This window comes from Oreochromis aureus, linkage group 15 (assembly GCF_013358895.1).
Source record: "Oreochromis aureus strain Israel breed Guangdong linkage group 15, ZZ_aureus, whole genome shotgun sequence".
NCBI lineage: Eukaryota > Metazoa > Chordata > Actinopteri > Cichliformes > Cichlidae > Oreochromis > Oreochromis aureus.
Genome location: NC_052956.1, coordinates 1,964,413 through 1,980,563, shown reverse-complemented (window position 1 = coordinate 1,980,563; position 16,151 = coordinate 1,964,413). Strand labels below are relative to the sequence as shown.

General features: G+C 40.5%; 1 protein-coding gene across 2 annotated transcripts; it reads right to left on the bottom strand.

Annotated features, from left to right (window-relative positions):
- Positions 1-243: 243 nt before the first annotated feature.
- On the bottom strand, positions 244-4,273 carry LOC116315532 (protein FAM177A1-like). Of its 2 annotated transcripts, none has more exons than XM_031733853.2 (5): positions 4,103-4,273; positions 3,621-3,827; positions 3,454-3,520; positions 1,513-1,610; positions 244-1,433 (listed from the first exon to the last, which is right to left on the bottom strand). In XM_031733853.2, the coding sequence occupies exons 1-5, from the start codon at positions 4,169-4,171 to the stop codon at positions 1,215-1,217; spliced, it is 660 nt and encodes a 219-aa protein (XP_031589713.1). In that variant the 5' UTR covers positions 4,172-4,273; the 3' UTR covers positions 244-1,214. The 2 variants fall into 2 exon arrangements, with proteins under 2 accessions (XP_031589713.1, XP_031589712.1); XM_031733852.2 differs by having other exon boundaries at positions 3,615-3,827; positions 4,103-4,272.
- Between the last annotated feature and the right edge of the window lie 11,878 nt (positions 4,274-16,151).

The following is a 16,151-nucleotide window of genomic DNA, read 5'->3' as shown; positions in this document are numbered from 1 at the left end:
GTGCTGCGAGCGCACAGGGTCTGTGACCTCAGAGCGGTCTGCATACACAATGACACAGGCTCTTTGTCAGAACTGACAAAGCCAATCGCTCATGTCGCTCGCGCTGTAGCCGCGCTCTGAGCCTTTAAAGGACACGAATCAGCAGCGCTGCCAACATCGACTTTTAAAATGAAAGCTGTCTCTATTAATCTTGTTTGTGTTTGCTGTCCTGAAGTAAAAAAAAAACTTCCACACAGACGAGTCTAAAAGTCAGACAATAAATTTATTAAGTTTATCATGTAAAACAATAGAAAAATCCCAAAATTAAGTGCTCAGTCAGTTCAGTAAAATAAATACATAAATATAAAAATGGTAATAAAAACAGTTAGCAATAAGTCATTTTGCAGACTTAGTGTCACAATGCTCCCTGCCATTACCAAAGGCTTACGCACCACATCTACTGTGTTCACATTTACAGCAGATGAGGCAGAAGAGCAACACGGATCAGCTAAATCTGTTTACACTGGTTTTTTAAATTAGATGTCAGTCCTGTGGTTCGTAGTTGTTCTGATAACCAGGACTAAATCTGCTCAGTGCTTCCACAGACATTAAACGTAATGCAAGCTTAATACACATCAACACAAAAACAGAGAACCAATCAGCGTGTGAGGGGGGTTAGGTCAGCTGTTTGGCGCAGTCTGGTGCTCCAAGAACGACCCGGACAAAACTATAAAGCCTACGTGGAACACGTTATCCAGTGTAGAGTGCGCTCACTAAATTCAAGGCTGTTTTATGTCTGCGATGACAAGACGTGGCGCTGACTTGGCTGTATCAGTGATTTAGGCACAGTACCGGTGGAGGCACAAGGGAGCAACATTTAAGCTTCACTGTACACTGGATTAACTTATCAAAGTGGAAACCTGCTCTAAACAGGGCAAACGATGGAAAGAAAACTGTGTTAGCAGTTGGCACGTAACATTTTCCCAAGCTATATTTCTCTCTCTCGCTCTTTTTAACAATACACCTCTTGTTAATTTGAATTTATTCAAAGATCAAAATATGCTACCATGTTATCCAGGAGTTAATTCCTGCACTGTTGCACCTCTGCTGTCATCGCCATTCGACCACAAAGCAGCAGTGCCGCCCATCTAAAGCTGTGCTGTACACAAACCAAGACAGTGTTCCTTCTTTAAAAAACAGACACCCGGAGGAAATTCTCCTTCTTCCAGGGATGGTTAGGTTGCTGTCACGATGGCAGGGACTCGGATGGTGCTCGGAGCTGCCTGATTTTCATTCTCCACCTGATAGGTGACATCAGGGCGAGCGGTCGCCGCCTCCTCCTCCACGCGGTCTGTCACAGTGATCGGCTCGTCCACCTCTTCCCGGGATCGTAGCTGTTCAAAGGATCTCTCAGCTTCTTCTGACAGACGGTTTTCCTCTTTCTCTTCCTCCCTCTGACCAAATGACACAAACATATTTTTAACTTGCACTGAATGATCATGAACATTGTCTCTGAATTAGACAGCTTCCTACCTCTTTCTTTATCCTGTAGTATTCATCAATGGCGTACTGATATTTGGCTGATGTTATCCCAAACAGGGAGGCCATCCTCTCCCCGAGGTAGTCGCAAGCTGTGGAAACAAAATGAATACGTGATTACAAAATACAAGCTGATTAAATCTTGAAAAGTCACGCAGCAGTGAGTCAGGTTTTAAGTGTTAGCCAGCTTTGGTCGGCCATTCACAGCTGGCTGTCAGCTTCATCATGCGGTGACCTCCAGCTGGCACGTCGCACAGTTTGCAGCTGAGTGCAAATTGGCTAAGATGAGAATTAGCACCTCCGAGTCAGAGGTCACGGTCCTGTCAAACTGCCCGACGACAGCCGCCTCAAGTGAAAGAGTTCAAGAACCTCACAAGCAGGGGGTGGAGGGATGAAAAGGAGGGTTGGCAGGTTGATGGTGATGCTGACGCTGTACCTGCCATTGTGATAAAACTGGACTGTGTAAGACCCGCCCCTCCTACATCACTGGACAGTGTTGTGACAAGAGCGTTCGCTCTTCAGTCGTGAATGTGGTTTTTCCTACACCAGAACGCAAAGCAAGCTTCTTTTATTTCCATCCAGGTTTTTGGTCCAACTGTCGCAGCATCTCTCTCCGATCTGAAAAAACATCAACACTGCGTAGTACTGCGATATTTTGCATGCGTATATTGTATTGACAGAGGAGCACCAAATACAGATATCTTATTAAATAAATGTAAATACTACGAAGAACAGTGCTTTTCTCATGCACCACCATCCTGGCATAATGTTAGCCGAGCCACTGAAACACCATCCTACACTGGACACACTTAGCTTGACAAAGCTACCTCCTAATTCAGAGCTCTGTCTCTCGCTATCTATTAATTTTTGACATTCTGCAGCCGAGTGCACGTTGTGGCGATTAAATGATTGCGCAGAGTTTGAAGGTGTTGCTTTGATGACAAGGTGAGGTAACTGCTGTATTATGACAAACAGATTGCATTTCACTGCCAACTTGACACCATAAATCACAGAGTGATAGCAGACTGACTCCATCGGATGGCAACATTTATGGCAGGTGTAGCGACAGTGTTGGCGTGCTTGACAATCTCATTCTGTAACGAAAGAAAAAAACAAACTGGAGCAAAGGATACAGGCGACTGACAAATGACATGATGGGTAATATAACAGAAGGTTACCCAATATCCACTAACAGTCAGATGCTAGCTACAGCGTCATTTGAAATAAGCGAGTAGCATCATGTGTGCAGACACTGAGGCGGAGCCAGGGCATGTTGTAGAGACTATGGCTCTCAGACAGGTTAGGAAGGCCTCAGTGTCCCACCTGAAATACTGCATGTGGGGAAGACTGCTAAATAAAATGGATGGGCAGCCAGGTTTAAAGCAGTTTTAAATCAATTTATACAATCTGGGTTTAAAAACTGATGCTTGATGCTTGTTCTGTAACACTGTGGAGGTGAAACACATCTATAATGACACGCTACTGGGTGAAAATGATGACATCCAAATACTGCAGTAAATTGTGTAAAAACTCTATGTTTTATTTTTTATCAAGACTTCTTCTTTCATGACAACTTTAAATTGTGGCAGAACATCCATAATTGAGTATTGGGACTAAAATTTTACATTTATGAATAACCAAGTTAAGTAACCGCGTCCTGGAGGGGGTCTGAACCTGAGCAGACCAAAACCAATAATCTCCTAAAATTAAAAGATATATGCAAATCACTGTTTTTTTTTTTTTTTATTTCTGTCAGAAATAAAAGGTAAATATTATCAGCAATATTATCGCTTTTCCAGTTTCTATTAAACCTCTGCAACATTTCCTAAAATAAGAATAATAAGAAAAATAAAATGACATATGCAAATATATAAAGTCAGATGTGTACTAAAGAGTTTAATAAAGCATATGTAAAATAAATGTTACTACACAAACCTGAGATGGTGGACGTAGCTGCTCTCCACATATGGAACCAGAAGTAAGGCCCCCAGGTCATCTTTGACTGCAGCACGAATCAAATGTAACAGTTACTTAAGAACAAAAAGAGATGACACAGTTTCTGTCATCAAATCTACTGTCCGCTCGCTGGTCCTCACCCTCACCGCATCGACCGGGGAGGACAGCAGGTCCTTCCTCTCCTGCTCCTTCTCCTCTCCATCCTCCTCCTCGTCGGTGCTGTACTCCTCCATCGTCTCACCACTGGAAAAATGGATGATCCGCCGGGGTGTCTTCTCCTTCTGCTGCACTCCTTTATCCAGCTCCTCCAGCTCCACACTCTCAAAGTCGTTGGGAGGGTTTGGACTCTGATTCTGGGGAGAGATAATAAGGAAGCAGAGATATTCAGACTATTCCACAAAGCAGTCAGTCAGTGCAATAAGAGAAACCAGGAGGTGCCTTTGTGAACACACACACATCACAAACAAACAAAAACGACAAATATCTGTGCATTTGCAGAGTAACATCTTCACCAAGGACCATGACACAGCTGACAAGTGACAACAAGCTACACTTTCATCATTAGCAAGGCTCTGCTATCACTTCGCTAACGGCGGTAATTATAGAGGCGAGACTAGCGACTACCGACCGGCCGCACGTCCATGTTCCGTCCTATCGACACATTAACGTTGGTGAGATAGAGGGATATATCGGCCATTGTTGCGTCTTCTTTGTATCTCGGGATGCTGCGCCCACAGCAACGTCGCCCCTCCGTACGGCCCGGCCCGGAAGTGCCGTCACCCGCCTCGTGCGCGTAACGGTCACGACGCTTTTCACGATAAATATCAAAATAAAATATAAATTCATAAAAATAAAATAAAAGGAGTCTTAACTGTTTGACAAACAGATATGTAAATATCCTGAAATCTTTTTGTAAATTATTATCAGACTTCTTATGTGTTTGTTATGATTTATTTTATTTATATTGAATGTGTGTGTGTTTTTTTAACATTTCATTTATAGTTTCGGTGTAACATTATAAAATATATACATTACAACTACATGTTATTTTCACAAAACCAATAAGTATAAAAAATAGGCCGAGGCTTTTCCCGCTGCTACATGCAGCAGCAGAGAAATCACAGGATTGGAATAAAGGCGACTGTGATGAAGTTTCAGGTCCTGGTTTTGTTTTCAGTGTCACGGAAACCTGAAAAGTGCAGAGCTGTCATTAAATTGGGATATCCGTGGACTATGCCAAACATAAATTGATAAATATCAACCTAAATATCCAGGGCACCGATCAAACACATGTCAACGAGGAAGGCTTTTTAAAGTTTTTATTTTATTTTAGACAAATATTGTACGGTATGTGTTAATATCCAAATCACATTTGCACTGTACTATAGTAAGTTTGCATTATTTACAGTTATACATAAATACATACATTTGATCTCCTATTTAAATTTCTGCTGACTGGCTGTCCCTCACAGTGTTTATCAGCCACGCTGGTGGGACATCTGTGCTCACAGGCAGAGACGCGTGCCCAAGATGGCCATATTAGGGATATTCACTCCCACTGACATTATCGAGCCAAGAGTAGAAGAAACAGTCTGAGAATTTAGATCACGCTGGGTTTTAGGCTCACAGGCATACACTGACCTCTTACACTGTTTATGACAGAAAAGAGACAAACGAAAAGCATAATTGGTCCCCTTTGAACTCACATCCCATTTAAAGCCTTGACACGACCACAGACCATAGTGTTCTTTTTTCCAATCCTGGAATCAAAAGAATTAGTTCAGGTAATCACAGGCAGTGGAAGAGGAGAAAATGTCCATAATATAGGACTAAATCTCAGCTATAGTTAAGAGAAAAAGAACATTAAAAAAGCTTTAAACTAATGTTAACCCACGGTTTAACCATGAATGAATTATTGAACAGCCTGCTGGAATATTCCAAGAGGCAAAAAATCCGTTAAAGTGGCTGTAACATTTCATTTTGAAACTTATTTCATGTATAAGTACATTATTATGGCCTATTATTGTAAATTATCTATATTATTACCCTGCTGTGCAAAAGTCCCAGCCCAACTGTATTTAAAACAAATGTTTTGCTGGGAACATAAGAACCAGCTACAGTGATTTATTGAAATTTGTTTGTACAATTCTAAAAAGCTTGAAAATCAATAGTTGGTAAGACCACCTTTATTCTTCATCCTGAACTCTCTTAGTCAAGGTTTCGTGTAATTTAGGTAGTCTTCAGGACTAGTTCTCCAGGCTTCTTGAAGGACATTCAAAGATCTTCTTTGGATGTTGGCTGCTCTTTGAGGACCCCACGCTGCTTCAGTAATGATAAGATCTGAGTTCTGAGGAGGCCGATCCATGACTGATAGTTTTCCATTGTGTGGATTTTCTATCCAGGTATGATTTTACTGCATTGACAGTGTGTTTGAGATCATTGTCATGATACAAAATGAAGCCATCTGCAATCAGATGCTCTCCTGATGGTGCTGCATGATGGATCAAAATGTGACTGTACCTTTCTGGGATCATACGTCCATCAAATTTGACAACATTCCCAACACTACTGGCTGAGGCGCAGTCTCAGACCACGACAGAGCCTATACCGTGGTTTACAGATGGCTGTAGGCACTCAGTGTTGTACCTCTCGGCTGACCTCCTCTGGACATACTGATGACAATTTGAACCAAAAATGTCAAATTTGGATTCATCACTGCATTGCCACTCATTTTCAGTCTAGTTTTTGTGTATCTTGACATACACTCACCCCTTTGTCCCAGTTAACAATGGCCTCTTGACAGCCACCTTTCCACTGAGCCCATAAGGCTTCAGTGAACAGTAGATGGATAAAGTCTGCTGTAGATAGTTTTCTTTAGGCCTGACACTTCTTCTTTTGTCCCCCACCTGTCCTCCACACCATGCAGAGATGTTTCAAGTTTTCAGTTAATAGCTCTTTGACTGTGGGAAAAATACTATTTTATGTCTGTCAAACAGTTTTATCTTTGGCATTTTTCAATGACTTTGGAAAAAATGAAAACAAATGACTTGTTTTTGTTACAATAGCGACAATTTAAAATTCTTCACTAAGTTCTCTTTTATGTGTAGAAACAATGCTGGTTCATTCCTTGAGTTAGGCGGCTTTTTTATGCTTGAATGATTCACAGGTCAGTGGCTTACAAACAAAAAGACATTCCTCTGAAAATGATCGCGTACCAGGAGTGGACTAAAAATGTGTTAAAAAACAGCCAATATCCAAAGAAAAACTTTGAAAGACCTTCAGAAAGTCTCAAGAATTATTTACCACGAGCACTTTAACAATAACCCAAAAGTCTGTGTCTTTGCAAGAAAAAATATAAAGACATGACTGGTGGCTTCTGCACAGTACTTTACATTGATGGCACTTTGAATACGATTAATATCTGATAGAACTCTGATTGCAGGACTGCATCATCTCTGCTTGTGATTGGTCCCACTCATGAAATTACATTTTTATCCAGTAGATGTCAGTAGACATTCATCCAACTCTCTGAGGCAGCTGTGCAATTGAATGGGTAGTGAATTATTTGGGTCTGGGTGCCAATTTATACAAATCATGAGCAGGAACCTGAATATCTGCACATCGAATAATCACTCATGCTGTTTAGTCACGAATTCTCTCCCTGGGTAGCTGAAAAAAGAAATCACTTCAACAGGAAGGATTTGCTCAGGGGGGCCAGCAGCCACTAACTCTCACAGCTATGATGTCATGAGATCTAAAAGCTAAAGTCACCCCATAAAAAATCCATGTCTGCCTCATTTTGTGACTTCACAAAAATGTTTGCTTGAGGTCGGCATGAGGAAATCAGCTTCATTTAAAAACTGTTTTATTAGTTCTGAGCCAAAATAGACTACCTCATATCTAGAAAGTCCCTCGATCCTCTCACGCTAAGGTTCTTTTAACATCATCCTCCTTTTCTGTGGATATTGCTTTTGCACTCTCCCGGGATTCACAGCTTTACCTCTTCCCACCTAGTTTGCTTGAAATAGAGCAAATCATAAATTGTCTTGCTGTTTTTCATTTGTTCAGTCTTGTTTCCCATTAACAGCGGACAATAGCACTTAAACAGGCCATTTGTAATCTGTCACACGATTACTCAGGTCGGCTGCTGGAAATCGGATAAAACATTGTGGAAAATTATGGATCTTTGGAAAAGGTCACTGCTATTAGAAGTTGTTACATATTGTTTCACTGCAGATCCAAGAATCTGCTACCACACTAAGGATTTTTGTATTATACCTGCTCCAATAAAGCACTAATTAACAGAGGTGGGGGGATCAGTCCAAATATCGATAGTATTGATACCTACGCTGGCATTGGTATCTGACTGATACTAGCAGAATAGGATACTTTGTTTCTGTCCTTCAAGCTCAGTAAACAGCACACTGAATTGTGCTAAATTATTCTTATTGTTGGAAATGAAAATTTACAACTTACACATGCAGCATGGAGCATGTCGAACCTTTTTGTGTTGACCGTCACGTTTTGTTTTATTTATAGCTTATAGCACATTTGGACAACATAAGCTGGACACATTTACATTTCAGGGCTCCAAAAAACCCAGTTTCAAAATTAACAAACTCTAAAAGGTGTGTTTCGTTGTGTAAACTAATTATTATGAAAAGTAAAGATCTCACTAAAATGTGTCCAGAATTTGCAAATTAATAATGATTCATCTCATGACACTCATCTCCCCACATAAGCTGCATAAGCTCTTTAAAGTATCAGCAAGATGGGATCTGTGTTTAGAGCAAAATTTGCATTACTGAACAGCACTACTTATTAAATAAGTAGGTACAGTTTAAAAGTTCTTTTCTTTTTTTTTACTTTGTCTTTAAAACTTGAGAGAGATCGAGGCTTTGGATTTTGTACAGAGAGAGCACTTAAAAACATTTTTTTTTGACTGGATCCTCACCTTAAATTGTCCTCTCCAGGATTCAGTTGGAAGTGGCATGAAATCACCTGTGTCAGGCTGGCTGGGGAGCTGTTGTTTCATGCAGATCTGATTTGATTGGCTCGTGCTCCACTCCTGCCGGGAGCCAACACCGAGAGGGTAAACAGTCCCGGATTTGATTCAGCTGCACCAAATAAGGTGTTAAAAAAACAGCAGCCAAATAACAACCTGGGTTTGTGGATGTGTTCACCTTTTCTGGCTTTGAGAGAAGCTGTTCGCGCTTTAAATAAGGACTCACTGATTTGACTTCCCGGACTGGATAAGAGCATATTTATGAAATCAGTTCCAGTATAATGGCAGATATTAGGACTGCACCGAGCTATTATTCCTAAACCCTGAGCAAAGTTTATTCAGGTGTTCTGAGCAAACTCTGTGGAAATGATGTGTGTGTGCAGGACAATCTGTGCTCTGCGCTGCACAGTATGTGTGCTCCTTGCTAAGGAGTGCATTGTCTCAGCTTTTCATGATGGCATCCATATTATGGCATGCTCTCTCTCAGCGATGTCCCTTTTACACCCGGAGTGATATGAGCTCTGCTGTCGAGATGAATCATCCCTCTCGCTGGCCCATTGCTTCCAGATAGTTATAGCTTTATACGGCCTCGCGCATACCTTTCATTGAGGTTGTAGGAGTGCCGTTAACAGCTCTGCAAAACACGGGAACAGACAAGGGAGGGTCTTGAGAGGTGATAATTCAACCAAGACAGCTGAAATAAAAATACGCTGTCTGACACATGGTTACGTGGCAGAAATGGCTTAAATCCACATGTAGAGTCTGGCTCACTGTTGGGACACTCCAAACTCTGACGTTAACAGCACATTCAGACTCTTACTTTTAGACTACTTAGGCTTCTTTTATTCACTAAAGACAGCATAAACACTCCACAGTCCGTGTACCAAGTAGTGAGTGGCCAGGCTCACACTTACATGCCAGGCCCAAAATCTCTATTAAAGCTGCCCTACCATCTAACAATGGAAGTAAATGAAATGGCACCTGTAAGCCTCAGAAATATATTTGGAAACCATTCTTTATTTAACACAGTTACACTTTTTAAAACTGGTATCTGAATTATTCCATAATTTAACCTCAGCAACACAAATGGATCTCCTTTTAACCCCCTTCTGTTTTCTAGCTTTTTGCACAGTGACACTATAAATACCCCGCTGCCATCATCTGTGCTCCCCTGGTTTGAAAATCATAAAAGGAAAACAGAAAAAACTACTTTTGTACATTTTTGTAGGAGTGACTTTGATTTTGTTTGGAAAATTATTTGCACTATATTAAATAAACCAGTCAATAATAATTATAATACATAGTGTAGGAGCTCAATACAACAACGGCCTCATTAATATGGCTCCTTTTTGGGTTTTTGCAGTAAGTTGCAGCAGTTTTAAAGGTTGATCTCCAAACTTCTACACGGTGACAAATGTAAGGATGAGTTTAAAGCTTCACTCGACTGAGACCGAACTGTTGTTTCATGTGAATTTATGATTGGTCAACGCTTAAAAATGTTACTGCATGACCTGGATTTTGAGCTAAAAGACCCTTTATATATAGTTTTGTTTTTGGGCTCCTGAACCTTCGAGTATCTGTATGTGAGAGAAGACTATAATAATATCATTTTGTCATTGTTGATGTTTAGTATGTGAGGCAGGTGGCGGAAGGGTAGGTAAGCCGTTTCCATGTTCTCAAGCCTCAGATTTAAAGATATAAAAATGACATTATTAGGGAATTCTGAATTATTCTTGCTTAGCATATATGTCATGTTTCATAATAATAAAACCAACCTTTATATGCCTTGTTGTTAAGAGAAATGTCTGCTCAATAAGTTGCTTATGTATACAGGACCACTTTGTGTCTCCCTTTTATATTTTATATTCCCCTTCCTATAAGAGCTGTGTAACACCCAAATTTCTCATCTGTGGGATAATAAAGATTTATTCTAGTCTATTCTGTTCTAATCATGTGACTGCACTACTTTAAAAAAAAACTGGGCTGTGATAAATAGACTGTTCATTTTGGATGTTTCATATCATTTTTCTGATTTTTTTGACATTATTTAAAGACCACCAGAGGAGTAAGCTTGGAAAGGGATGTGATAGTCTTCACAGCTTTGAATGTTACGCTGTGATTTCAATAAGAATACCAGGCTGTGGTTTCCGACAGTGAAAAGTATGAGTAGCAGGCCTGATGCTCTTTTATTTTATTTCTGCCATTGTCTAATGTTAACTTGTTATTTGTCAGCTTAGCATGAGGATTCATATTTTGAAATGTGATGCGCGCCACAGTCATCACCCATGTGGTTTGTAGCCGCCAGTGCTAGGCTAACCTTTCAGCATCTTTTACCACTAAAGTAGAAGGTACATGAATAGCTCATATTTAGATGCATTTGTCCATTTACATTTGCTGTGAAGCAATATGATGATTTTTTCTCTCTCTTTTTTTTTAGTCCAGAAGTCTTATTACATCACAAAAAGCTCTTTTTGATATTTATCTGCCATTATGGAAAGTTTTCTGGGGCTCAGTGAGTCAGAAACTGACCAGTGTTCCTTCATCCATCAGTTCTGGTTATATACTTATAAAGGCACTGCAGCAGAAACGTAGCCACCTTCTGAAAGGAAAAATATTTCATGAGTCTTTTCAGTCTGCTTTGACGCTCCATTCCCTTCACTAATGACAGTCACAGTAGTCAGCCAGCGAATGAATCACACACTTTTCTTCAGCTCGCATTAACTCCTCGCTCATTGTCACACTTTAACAAATGTCTTAGCACCTCCCCGGCAGTTATTGTGCTCTGCCCGTATTTCAGCTCAAGGTTAGCCACAATGAAAGGCTGAAGTAGTGAACGGTGACATTCCCTGTCATACAGCCGAACTCCTCCTTCCCACTGGATATAATACTAATCAACCACCAGAGTTATGTCCAAGAAATAATCCCTTCTTGTCTGTGAAAAAGGGAATTAAAAGATGTACTCAAAACTTCTGTAGCCATACGAGACACACAGTCCAACTCAAGCATGCAGTAAGCTTAATTCTGTGTGACCGCAATGCAGTGTTAAGATTTATGAATACTACTGTCGCCTCTGTCGAGCTTCTTATTCCTGCTCACAGCCGTTTATTGTGACACATTTATTTTAAGGTTTCTTATCATTTCTGAAACACAATCAATCACATAAATATTTGCACAGCACGATCGTTAGCACAGCTTCCTCCCAGCAAGAAGGTCCTGGGTTCAAATCCACCATCTGGATTTTCTGTGGGAAATTTGCGTGTTCTCCAGGTACTATGGCTTCCTCCCACAGTCCAAAGGCATGCAGTTACTGGGGTTAGGTTAATTGGTGAATCCAAGAATGTGAATATGAATGGTTGTCTGCCTCTATGTGTTAGTCCTGCAATGGCCTGGTGACCTGTTCAGGGTGTACCCTCCCTCTCACCCTTTGGTAGTTGGGATAGCCTCTAGCCCGACCCATGACCCTGCAATGGATAAGCACAAGAAGATGGAAATGGGATGAAATTTTAAAAAAAGGTTATCTTATAGAGGCAGAGTTTTTAAGAAGTAAAGATGGGCGGTTCACCAATCTGCAATTAACTCCACCTGGAAATTGTTGAACAATTTCAGAGTAACATTCCTCAATTTTAAATTATGAAAACTTTAATCTATAAAACACAACATCATTCAGAGTTTGAGAATGTGGAGGAATCTCTGTGGGAAAAACACACGGCTTCTCTGGACCAAATCTAATTTAAAATGGACCAAAGAGAAGTGAAAAACTGTTCTGTGGGCAGATAAATCCACATTTTAAGTTCTTTTTGGAAAGAGTGGACACCACATTCAGTGCCTGTGGAACTGGTAGCTTGCAAAAGGCACCAGTAATGCTGACAGTTATATACAGGTGTTAGAGGAACATATGTTCCCATTCAGATGATGTCTTTGTCATGGATAGGCCTTGGCTGTGCAGCAGAAAAGTCCAGGTGCTGAACTGACCTGCCTGCAGTGCAGCGCATTCACCAATTCAAAGCATTTGGATCATCATGAAACAAAATATGCAACAAAGACGACCCGGGACTGTAGAGCAGCTTAGAATAGAGATACGAATGGGACAATATTCCTCTCCCAGAAATTCACCAAATCCCGTTTACAGACTGTTAAATAAGGGGGGATGCTACACTGTGGTGTTAGTAATATTTTTCATACAATGGTCCATTATATGAAGTTTAAACATGTGACGTTTAAACATGTTTTCTATGCTCTATTCTGAATAAAATACGGATTTACAAGATTTATTGCTTTCCATTTTTATTCACATTTTTCACAGCATCTCAACTATTTTGGAATTGGGACGTATGTTAGGTATGATAAATTTAAGCAAAGCACCATGCTGGTACTAAAATACTGTTAGGGGGTATCAGCAACCAGCTTACCACATGACGAAACAGCATATGACTAAGGCACCAAATGCTCCCAAGGCATCTGGAATGCTATTCGGAGCATTTTATGCTTTCTGGTGTGTTGTTTCACATCATGCATTTGGGGCAAATGACATTCCTAGCCCTATTCTGAACCCTTGCATGTCATGTAACACTGTGAAAAGTGATAAATGTGCAGATATAAGACAAAAAACACCGGAAGAGGTGCAAAATTTGCTTTTTCCATAAGTGTATATTATCCACCGAATAACGGACTACAAAACTGTGTGATGACACGCCAAAAAGTAGTCCACCCAGACCATCTTCCATTGTGTCCTGGTTGTTTGTGGTTTAAAGAAAAATAAGAGGCCCAAGTGAGCTGAGAGTGCTCGGTGAACAGAAATGCTTTCCTTCTTCTCGGCCTGAGTAACATTATTAAAAATAAAAGCAAACAATTATTTAAACATCAGCTGGAATCGCATACGACAGCCGCTTATTAAACATTTGCAGCTTTGATCACACTGGGGCTCCAGCTAAAAACTGCTACTTTTTTTAAATGTATTTTTTTGCTTTAATGGGATCATTTACAGCAAATATGTTACAGATTTGTACTTCACAGCAGTCACATCTGCAGTTTGCGTCATGCTTTTGTAGGTGGATACAGTTCCAAAGTTATAAATGAACTCAGGTACATGCAGATATGTGTTTAAAACATGTGTTAAACTGTAGAGATAGATTAAGGATATCGTGAACATTCATAAATAGCATTGTTGAGGAGTCTATGGCATAAAATACAATGAGATAATTAGAAAGAAAATATTAAATAATTCTGATAATTCTGGGCGTGAAATGTATCCACAGCTGCCTGCACTTCTTTCCTATTTACTAGATTATGTATCATAGTAAATATGAGTGATATAGCATATAAAGCACATGAGTGACTGAAGTGGGAGGACAGTGTGAGCGCAGCCACACGAAGTTTGTGTGAAAAAAAACTACAAATGACACGTCTACAACTTGCACATTAGTCACTAGTCAGTCAGTCATTAACATAATCATTATTCAAAGAAAAAAAAAAAAAACCATGTTAACCTAATCAATGCAGTGCCCCGTACTGTTTCAGTACTGCTTTCAAGCTGTATGTGTTGCTCGTCTGCTTCTAAATGTTAAAAAACAGAAGGCTCCGAGGACGATGGCTAACTGATATGTAACACTAACACGCGGCTTGTGGTGAGGGGTAGCTGGCAGCAGCTTTCAGACAGCTTACCATCTCTGCTGCGATGCCACTTGGCAACTTGCAACTTCTGTATTTTGAATGCGTGGCTCCGGGCTTCCTCCAATCCTACCAGCATGTGCGCACCACAGGTATCCACGCCAGCTCATCAGAGCTAAACACACCGGTGGGGCGCTCAAGGACGGCGTTTAGCTACATTAACATCATCACTACCTTAGATGAGCACCTAAATGTCCTTAAAGCTACTTAGGAGCAAGGACACTTGTTCACTCAAGATCTTGCTTGAGAATGAGCAATTTAGCAATTAGCAATTTTTCCAAATGTAAATGTGGTTGATAGCACTTGGCTAGCACGTCCAAATATAAATGCTGCCTGAAAAAGGTCCCGCAGCTTTATCACGATACACAGGGCAATATTTAACTCTCTGCTTTATGTTAAAGGCAAACAAGCATAGCTATTAGAATCAGCATAATTAAAGCTCGACAGTGCACATTATCATAACAGTACGCTAATAGGACCTTTAAAAGAGCTTACATCAGAGTAGCATATGACAAGCAGCAGGTAGGCGCCGCGCAGGCAGGTCTGACTTTCTGTAATACAAGAGCACAAAGGAAATGAGGCAGCATCTCTTCAGTGAAAGAGAGGGAGAGAATATTAAATACTATTTCACGGGATATTTGGGCACCAGCTGTGCTGATAAAAAAGGCTTTCATTGCTTACTCTGCTTTTGGGTGGATTTTGCAAGAAGTGAAACCACAGCAGAATGAAAAGCTAGAAAGAGTATCACAGGGTTTATGTGCCTTTTACATTTTGGTGGCATTCGTGCTGCAGTAGATGCATTTGAATTGTTAATAGAGCGCAACCCATGATGCAAACCCTCCCAAAACATCCAACCAAGACACACAGGCGTGTTTTTTTTCATCTCTAAGTGTCTGTAATGAACAAGTTTGGCTTAATCAACACCACCTAGTCTAAAGGAGGAAAAAAATAAGGCAGCATTTGTGTGTCCTAATCACTGCCTCTGACTCTCTGAGGTGTTTATCAGCTCTGATCCATCTTCCTCTGAGGGAAACTGCCTATCACAGAAATTCATTTCCCCATGTTTGCATTCTAAGTCCACACATCAAAACATCCAGTTAACTCAGGGCCTCGCTGTTTGTATGGGCATATTAATGCAGCTCATTACATCTGAATCAACAGAGCAAAAAGGCAAGGATATAAGATTATTCACTAAAAGCAGAACAGAAAAAAAAGTATTCAGACCGAGAGAAACTTATTTGTGAGCTAAGGCACTCTGAATCATCTTTATGCGTTTGAAATATTTCCTAGTTCAAACACCTTAACTCAAAATACCTTTTAGGGCAAGCTTGAATACGTTTCATCTGTGCCCCAGGTGCTGAAGGAGTTGCTGGCATTACAGACATCAAGTGATAAATGTGAAACGTGCAATACGTTAAAAAGACATCACTGTCTGGTTGGAATGATTTGCAGCTTTAGAAAAGATCCAGACGCCATAAATATGAAAACAGAAAGCATGACAATAGGAATCTGTTCTAGCATGTTTTTCTTGTAGATGGTAGTGCTCAGTCAGCCAAACACATTTAGGAAGAGTCGATTTAGCCATGTAGACATGGTCAAGATGACCTGCTGAAGTTCAGAGCATCAGAACGAGGAAGAAAGGTGACTTTGGTTTAGGGACTTTGAATGTGGAGCGATCTGCTGGGATTTTCTCTCACAAACACCTCGAGGGTTTGCAGAGGAAATATCCAGTGAGCATTTTTCTGGTGCCAGGTCAAGAGAGAGTGGCTTGAATGCCAATAAGAAGGCAACAGTAACTCAAATAACCACTTGCTACATCCAAGGTATGCAGAACAGCAACTCTGAATGCACAGCACATGTCAAATCTTGAAACAGATGTGCTACAGCAGCAGAAGACACTGGGCTGTCACTCCTGTCAGCTAGGAACAAGAAACCGAGGCTACAATTCACACTGATTCACCAAAACTGCTGAAAAGAAGATTGGAAAAATGTTGCCTAGTCTGAC

Excerpts from the sequence above, each read along its gene's own strand:
- LOC116315532 (XM_031733852.2), bottom strand. The coding sequence starts at position 4,171 with ATGGCCGATATATCCCTCTATCTCACCAACGTTAATGTGTCGATAGGA. Across the intron at positions 3,828-4,102 it reads GGAACATGGACGTGCGGCCG|AATCAGAGTCCAAACCCTCC; the intron begins GTCGGTAGTCGC and ends ATCTCTCCCCAG. Across the intron at positions 1,434-1,512 it reads ACTACAGGATAAAGAAAGAG|AGGGAGGAAGAGAAAGAGGA; the intron begins GTAGGAAGCTGT and ends TCATTTGGTCAG.